Source organism: Galeopterus variegatus, unplaced genomic scaffold, assembly GCF_000696425.1.
Source record: "Galeopterus variegatus unplaced genomic scaffold, G_variegatus-3.0.2 Scaffold3326, whole genome shotgun sequence".
NCBI lineage: Eukaryota > Metazoa > Chordata > Mammalia > Dermoptera > Cynocephalidae > Galeopterus > Galeopterus variegatus.
In genome coordinates, this window is record NW_007729437.1 from 213,567 (window position 1) to 222,888 (window position 9,322).

The window sequence follows — 9,322 nt, forward strand, 5'->3', positions numbered from 1 at the left end:
CACATTAATCTGTGTTTATCAGGTGATATTTTAGAGAACACTCAGGGGGCTGAAGAGGATGTCTTCTCTTGACCTCTACACCAACTTTTCCTATCCTCCAGAGTTGAAAAGTGTGAACCTTCATGTTGCCACTTGCAGATGATTTGGGAGATAGAGAAAGATCTGGAGTCTTTCTATGCAGGCACCTGGTTAATATTTGGCTTCAGCTCCGATGACTGAAGATGTCAAGTTATAGAATCAGGATCTAAGGCTGTATAACACATAAAACAAACATAGACTTATCGTGATATTATGAACTTTTCTTTGTTAAATGTGAAATCTCTGCATCACAGTTCTCTAGGGAGTTAGATTTGTCTTAGAGAGGTTCCATCTCTCCTAGCAAAAGTATTTTATTGATCTAATATTTTAAATATACTTTCAAAAAACTGATTTCATCTATAGTGAACATAAGAAAAGTATTATTGTAAAAACTGAGAACACAAAGCCTTGTTAAAATATATTTTAAGTGATCTTTATGTTTTAGGTGATTGATATTTCCTTAACAAGGGCTTATTATGTAGGCTGGTGGAAGTAAAAGCTTATTTATAATTTTGAAGAAATATACTCTGAATTGCCTAAATGAATAATGGGTTAGATGCTAATTGCATGTTTTTGAGAAAATCCAAGAATGATATCACCTGTGAGTCATTCAAAGGATTTTAAATTCACAGACCCTGGCATAAGGACTATATAAAGAGGGATATTTAAGGAACTTGTAGTAAACAGGAACAGAGTAAACTGAGTTTAACCATTCAGGAGAAGTTCACAATGAAGTTTTTCCTGTTGACACTGGTTCTGCAGGTCACTGTTTCTGGAGCTGTTCCTCTGACCAACTCCATAATCCTGAAAGATGATGATGTGGCATTTGCTGAAGTAAGTAATGACACTATAGTATTTATCTAGCATAATTTTTGTCTTTAAGATGTAATGAATTGACCGATTTTATTTTGAAACCTGGTCTAGGAGGCTGTTTGCTTTCAGCAATGAGCTTTCTTTGCCAAAGAAGAATATATATATATATATATATGGGTATTGGTTTTGAAAGACTATTATGAAAGGGGGAGAGTGAATTTTTCCCTTCTACTAAAAAGTGTTTGTCGAGGAATATCAGTTCAATACAATTCAAGTTCACTTCTTTTATGGTGTTTCATGTTAATCACTTAATGCTAGTTCAATGGCATGACCAACTTAATGAAGTCTGGCTACCATGATAATTTACTCTCCCTTATCCCAGATATTTCTTCATAAGTATTATTTAAAAAACAGATTTTTTTCTATTCTTCATTTCATTACCCTAATTAAGAATTTGAATTCCCTGCTGTCTAATATTATTTGAACTTTGATATATCATAGTTGTCCATTGTGTTTAGCTTTGGGTTTTTAAGAAACTTTTACCCCAACTTAAATTAATCATTTATCCATCCTAACAAGCATTTTGCTGCTTACAGAATGGCATGGTATGCTAGTCGGTGAAATTGCTTTTAAAGAGTAGAAACAACTTGAAGTAGTAAAAACATAAATTGTTTTCACTGGACTTCCAGGAATAAATCTTGCTAATCATTTATGACATATCCTTGACAGCACAGAAAATTAAGATTTTTTTTATTATAATTAATTGTCCAAACAACAATAATCTAAACTGTGCTTAAGATGTTCAATATTTCTGGTTCAAAAGCATCCGTGTGCAGTTGAGATATATATGCAGAGCTCACAACAGAAACTTTTTTGAGTATAATTGCATAATTACCAATTGTATTTTTTTCCAGAGATATTTGGGAAACTTTTATGGTCTTGAGGTGGAGAGAACACCAATGACAAAAATGAAAGACGATAGCAACTTTGAGAAAAAAATCCAGGAAATGCAGCAGTTCTTGGGGCTAACAGTGACTGGGCAACTGGACACATCTACTCTGGAGATGATGCACACTCCTCGGTGTGGTGTGCCCGACAGTCAGCCTTTCAGGACATTTGCAGGCAGGCCAGTATGGCAAAAACGTTCTCTCACCTACAGGTAATAGAGGTGTATGTCGCCATGTATTTTTCTAATTTCCCATAGGTCTGACTTCCAGAAACCTGGCCACTTGGATATAGCGCTAAATCTGGAGGTAGATAAAGAGCATCCCTCAATTGTTAACACCATCTCTGTGTTAAAATTCATTGTCACTAGAAGAGAAGACTGTTTACTTGAGGAAGAGTTGTTTGGCTTGCCAGTCCTAAGCAGAGTAGAAAAGCTGTCAATAAAAGCACAATAGGGCCGGCCCGGTGGCGCACTGCGCTAGTGCGCCGCTTGAGAAGCGTGGCGGCGCTCCTGCCGAGGGTTCGGATCCCACATACGGACCGGTTCCCACTCACTGGCTGAGCGAGGCGCAGGGGCAACGCCGAGGGTTGCGATCCCGTTGCCGGTCCCGGTCCGGTACGGGGGCAACACCGAGGGTTGCGATCCGTTGCCGGACACGGAAAAAGACAAAAAAAAATAAAAAATAAAAAATAAAAGCACAATAAAGTTCAGTATAATATAAATAAGACATAGAAGAGAGTTTATATAGGATAGGCAAGATGGATAAATGCACAAGCCTTGGAGCAGGTGCAAGTTAAATCTTGGTTAAGGAGGAAGCTGCCCAATAAAAACTGTTTCTGAAGTTAATGAAACAAGTTTTTCTTATCTGGACTCTTGATTTATGACATGATTCATCCTCCAATGGTGCTAGCAGAAATGAAGTGTTGTGAGAAGACAAAATTAACACATGGTTTCCATATGAATTTATCCCTCTTTTTGTTGAAGAATCACCAATTACACCCCTGACATGAAGCGTGAGGATGTTGATGATGCCGTCCAGAAAGCTTTCCAAGTATGGAGTAACGTGACCCCCCTGAAATTCATAAAGGTTAATCAAGGCGAGGCTGACATTTTGATACTTTTTGCATATGGAGGTAAGGAACTTGGACTTCATCTGTGTCATTTGCCAAAATCTGCAGCATGTATAGAAATCTAATTTTCTCTCCTTTTAAAAAAAAGATCATGGAGACTTCAGTGCTTTTGATGGCAGGGGTGGAATCTTGGCCCATGCTTTTGCACCAGGAGCTCGTATTGGAGGCGATGTACACTTTGATGAGCATGAACACTGGACTGAAAATCACCAAGGTAAGCACAAAACAAAGCAACCAATAAATGAAAACAAAAATCCAACAAATTCTATATTATATCCTGGTTTAGGAAGATTACATTCCGAACATTACTGGATGGAAAAATTTCTTCTGATGATAATCAGTCTAAATCAAATTTAACACTTTGTCTGGGTTTCAATTTCACCCTCTATAAATTGAGGCTATTAGACTAGAATATCTTAAAGATCAGCTCTAAGAATCTATGAAGATTCTATGAGCTATGAGTTAGCTCATTAGTATAAACTCAGAGGAACCTTAGATACATAGTATGGATAGGTAACAGCTGTTATTTAGGTGATAAGTTTGTGATAGTGAAATCCATGAACTCAAAAGCAAACACAGACACTGACTCTGTATGTACCAATAATCATGGGATTAGATGGTCATGTGTGTGATTCATAATATGCTGACAATTTCTTAGATTCATGGTGACACTGAAAGATAGTTATAGAGAACTGAAAGTCCCCTATAGAGAAACACAAGATGACTATGTATTTCACTGCTTTACCCCTTTCGGTTGGTTTCCTCTTAGGTGTAAACTTGTTCCTTGTTGCTGTTCATGAGATTGGCCATTCCCTGGGTCTTTCCCATTCCAATGATCAAAGAGCCATAATGTTCCCCTCCTACAGATATTTAAACCCCAACACGTTTCACCTTTCTGCTGATGACATACGCGGCATTCAGTCCCTCTATGGTGAGTTGAATTTCTTTATCATTTGTCATATGAAAATATTTACTCTTGTGAATACTTAATCATATCTACATTTGGATAACACTTTAATATCTGTCTTCTTTTGGGTCCTGTGAGAACCCTATGAGGCAGGTAGCACAGATATTATCTTCATTTTACAAATGAGGACAAAAGACTTAGTATGATAATGTCAGAGCCAGAGGCAGAACCTGAGGCCTCAAGTCAGGTTTTCTTTCTATCCAAGATACTATTGCCCAGCTAAAAAGACAGGGTACAGAGAAAATAATGTAACTGGAAAAGGGAAATCAAAGTGTTCAGATTTTTATGCTCCATAATGTTGCAATCATATAGAAAGAAATATCCTTACTATAACCTTCCTGTGAATATTGTAGAAATCTTAAATTGATTTTGATTCAATTTTTATCAAGAAAATTAAATGTTTTGAAAAGACTGTTTCTTCCTCTTATAAACTGAAAGAAATATTTTTTCTAATGCGTCTTATAATGTATTTACAGGAGGCCCAGAAAAGCATCCTCGCCTTCCAACTCCCGACAATCCAAATCCAGCTGCCTGTGACCCCAATTTGAGTTTTGATTTTGTCACTACAGTGGGAGATAAAATCTTTTTCTTTAAAGACAGGTAGGATCATTTCTATATCTAACCAATACTAAAGGCTCTGTTATTAGATTTTTTTTTCAGAGTATAGTGAAAAATGATGGAGCATGAAGTAGATAAAAGTTGTAAGTAAGAATGTAGAGTTGGCTCTGTAGGCAATAGAGAGGTCCCGAAGGTTTTGAAGCACAGAGCAACGTGAATACTTTATGTTTTAACTGGAAACTGGTGTGTAGACAATGGATTTGCCGTAGGGATATGGACTGGAATTAGAAGACAGGAAGCAGAGAAGCCAGACTATTTTAATCACAGATAAAAATGGTGAAGTCTGGAACTCAGGCTGTGAGAGAGTGCCTATGAAGAAGACTTGATTTCTTGATTGTAGAGAAGAGAATTCCAGGATGATTTATGGTTTCTGTCCTGGAACACAAATTTAAGCAAATATTGCAGGGGTGGGGGGTGGCAGTACGGAAGATTAATATTTGGTAGTTAATACAAATATTCCCTACTTTTGAGATGACAAGACTGAGACACTGGAATTTAGGTAACTTCCTTTAGGTTACAAAACTGGTGAATGGATTGTGAGGCCGGACCAGAGCCTTAGATGCCTGGATTCCAGGCTCCAGGGTATTCCATACACCAGGTTGCCTATTAAAGTCACTGCTGCTATCAAAGAATTGATTGGAATCCTTTCCTCGTGGTGCTCCTACCCAGACATGCATGGAACAGAATGTTGAGAAAAGGCAGAGAAACATCAAGTGGTTTTGCAGGTCCTTTCTACTCACTTTCATGGCTCTTGAGTCACATCAATTCTTCACATGTGTGAAATGTCTTTCATTTCAGGTATTTCTGGTGGAAGTTTCCTGAGAAACCAAAGACGAGTGTTAGTCTAATTTCTTCCTTATGGCCCACCCTGCCATCTGGCATTCAAGCCGCTTATGAAATTGCAGCCAGAAGTCAAGTGTATCTGTTTAAAGGTAATTCCAATGTTTAATTTTTCCATTCAGTCTACTTCAAGAAAGAGAATAAATTAAGAAAGTATTACTACTTTTTATAGACATGAACCAAAAAAACCCTTCAGATTTTATTAATGGTGGCTCTGAACTATAAGCTAAAATAGCCTAAATACCTAAATAAGGTATACAACTTTGGGGAAATGTTTGTAAAATACAAGATAGTAATACTCATGAAAAAACATATGGAACCATAGGAGATAGACCATGTTTATTCTTAAGACTAACAAGCGATCCATTTAGAACTGTGGAAAAAGGGGCCGGCCCATGGATCACTCGGGAGAGTGAGGTGCTGATAACACCAAGGCCCCAGGTTCGGATCTCATATAGGGATGGCCGGTTCTCTCACTGGCTGAGCATGGTGCTGACAACACCAAGCCAAGGGTTAAGATCCCTTTACCAGTCATCTTTAAAAAAAAAAAAAGAACTGTGGAAAAAGAACAATGTTGTTTTTAGTAAGTTAGTAGTTGTACTATTCTTTCTGTATAATTCCAGTGTACCACTTTTCCTTGTTTTCACAGATGACAAGTATTGGTTAATTAGCAATTTAAGACCACAGCCAAACTATCCCAAGAGCATACGTTCTCTGGGTTTCCCTGACTCTGTGAAAAAAATTGACGGAGCTGTTTTTAACCCACTTTACCATAAGACCTACTTCTTTGTAGATGACCAGTTTTGGAGGTGAGCTTTTATGATTGGTAATTTGGCCCCTAAGATTTGTGAAACAGGAAAAGAATGAGGCTTACCAGAAGGTAGTTTTCTACACAAGTTCTCAAAGTTACTTAATCTTCCTTGCAGAGAGATCAAGAGAAAATAGGACTGAAATAGTTACTGTCAATCTACTTCTTTTCTCTATACTTCTGGTTTCTGATATATGAGATAGTACTCATATTTGAGTATAATGTATTTCTTTAAAATTCCATCTTTATTTTTTAAAAAATTTTAAATGACATTGTAATTATACATATTTATGGAGTACGATCTGATGTTTTGTTACATATAGATGTTGTATAATAATAGGATTAGGGTAGTTAATGTATCAATGACCTCATGTATATCATTTCTTTGTGGTGAAAACATTCAAAAGCCTCTCTTCTAGCTATAATGTAATATACAAAACTTAACTGTTAGCCATAGTCACCCTGCTTTGCAATAGAACATCAGAATACTTTCCTCCTATTTTATTGTGATTTTGGACATGTTGGCCAACCTCTCCCTGTTTCCCCTCCTCCTCCACCCCCTCCCCAATCTTCTGCAGCCAGTGTTCTCTCCTCTGCCTCTATAATATCTGAGTTTGGAGAAAATTATGTTAAGTGAAATAAGCCAGGTACAGAAAGAGAAATACCACATGTCCTCACTCATATGTGAGAGCTAAAAAAGAGAACAACAAAAACCCAAATAAATAATAATAATATGAAGTTAAACTGTTAAAAAGGAGAGAGAAGAACTTTGGTTACTAGAGGTGAGAAGCTGGTTAATGGACACAAAATTAAAGTGAGATAGGAAAAATGAGCTCTATTGGTGTACAGTTGACTCAGAAATCTACAGTTAATAATGATTTACTGCATGTAATCAAATGACTAAAAGGGGGGAGATCAAATGTGCACATCATGAAGGAATGAATTAAGTTTTGCAATGATGAATATGCTAATAACCCTGAATAGATCAGCACATTGTATACATGTATTGAAATATGATTCTGTACCCCATAAATATGCATAATCATTATGTTTCAATAAAAAATTACTAAATAAATCCAACCCCAATATAATTACCATGTATATATATATAAATAAAGAAAAAAGGCACTGTGAATCACAATCCCCCTAAAATATATATATATGGTGTGTTTATAAAAAACACATTCTTAAATAAAGTGTCATGTTACTAATCATAGCAGACCCACATTGGGAAATAGTGTTATTGCTGGGTGAGANAGTGTCATGTTACTAATCATAGCAGACCCACATTGGGAAATAGTGTTATTGCTGGGTGAGATCTAGAGTTAGTCTACAGTCATTTTGGAGTGTGCGTGGGTTTCCAGACTCCTTTTCATAATCACTGGACCCAAAAGACAAAATGAGGAAGCCATCCTCTGAGTGACAGGAGATCCTGCATGGTCTTCCCTGGCAGGAAATTAGGTAGTCAGGTGAGAACTGTGTGTCTGTCTCCTTTGTTTCAAGTGTCAAAATTTTGAAAGAAGACAGGATCCCTTCTACCCTCTTCTGAGGAAACCAGCCATTTCCCAGATTTTTGTGTGGTGCACATGAAGCATAATAAAATGTGTTAAGATGATTACATCATAAACACTACTTTTTTTTGAAATTTTAAAATTCAACATCTAATTCCAATTGAATATCACATGCTTATTAACTGGATAATAAAATGTGTTAAGATGATTACATCATAAACACTACTTTTTTTGAAATTTTAAAATTCAACATCTAATTCCAATTGAATATCACATGCTTATTAACTGAGTTTGTCCACCAACCCTTAGGCCTGCTTGGAGACAAAAATTTTGATTACGGCAAATAAGATTTTCGGAAGAGCTCCTAAATTGCGGTAGTTTGTCATAGCCTACTGTTACCAACATTAGCAATTCAACTCTAACCAGAGGCTCTATGTACTTTTCTGCTTTCACGTGGTCCAGGATTTTTCTTTCCTTTAAAGGCCACTGGGACAGTGCTAAGCAAGCAATAAATACTTGGAGAACTAAATTGAATAACAATAAGATAACAGGTAGATTCAATTGCTACTTGGAACTCTACAGAGAAACAAAACTGTTTGCACACACTGATAGAAGAGAATTTAGGAGAGAAACTAGAACCTGACTATACAGCCTGGGCATGTAAACAGATGTATTTTCAATTTCTTTCTGACATGTATGTTTAAAACCCTTTGGCTTCCTGGCACTTAAACCTTTCCCTGTCTATTATATTCTGGGGGCAAATGGTTGTGTTTGTCTCAGTGGAAAGTTTTGAAAAGAAGGCAATGACGGGCATCTAAATAATTTGTCAGTGGGAGCCTGGTCTCCAGCCAAGTTACCCTCAATTCCTTATGAAGCAGGACCAGGCACTGGTGGAAGCCTGGTGAGAATGGGGGGAAAGGCTTACCTAGACTCAGGAAGCCCAGGTTTGGAATCTTACAGGGACTTGCAGTACACCAGCGAACTGTTTAGGTACTTGGTTTTCCTCATCAGTACAGTTAAAACTCTTTTGGGAAGAGCCTTTCCCAAAATGCATGTCCTGAAATGCATTTTTTGATTTTTCTGTTAATGATTTATTTGCTCAGGTATGATGAGAGGAGACATTCCATGGACCCTGGCTATCCCAAATTGACTACCAAGTACTTCCCAGGAATTGGGCCTAAAATTGATGCAGTTTTCTATTTTAAAAGTAAGTAGATTAGGAAACCATGAAGATACTGGAAATTCCATTTTAAAACACTATAAAGCCTCCAAGATCCGCAAGTGGGCCTCCAAATCACAAAGGAATTTGGCCCCCTGCTGTTATCCTAGGACCATGCAGGGAAAATTCACATTCTCCTTGGCTCAGAACAGGCAGGCTGGAAGAATGAGCAGGGGCCGGTGGCACCAATGGTGTACACCTAGGGGGGTCTGGCAGGCAGGGGGAGTGTGATTGTTGCCACTTCCCGTGTGTCTGAGCCTCTGGATTTCCTGTGACCACATCAGCTGTGTGGCATGTGCAAGTGAGCGTGTGGCAGCCAGGACTCAGGTAGCCTGCAGCTTCGTCCTTCTTGCTACCTTGCATTGTCGACATTTCTTCCAGTTCCTTCTACC

General features: G+C 37.7%; 1 protein-coding gene across 1 annotated transcript in view; it reads left to right on the top strand.

The window, feature by feature from the left end:
- Window positions 1-807: 807 nt before the first annotated feature.
- MMP12 (matrix metallopeptidase 12 (macrophage elastase)) overlaps window positions 808-9,322 on the top strand; it is a 52,958-nt gene continuing 44,443 nt past the window's right edge. Inside the window, 9 exon segments of the mRNA XM_008584639.1 lie at window positions 808-912; window positions 1,806-2,050; window positions 2,822-2,970; window positions 3,056-3,181; window positions 3,737-3,898; window positions 4,411-4,534; window positions 5,351-5,484; window positions 6,042-6,201; window positions 8,815-8,922. Coding sequence (XP_008582861.1) covers window positions 808-912; window positions 1,806-2,050; window positions 2,822-2,970; window positions 3,056-3,181; window positions 3,737-3,898; window positions 4,411-4,534; window positions 5,351-5,484; window positions 6,042-6,201; window positions 8,815-8,922 — 1,313 coding nt within the window.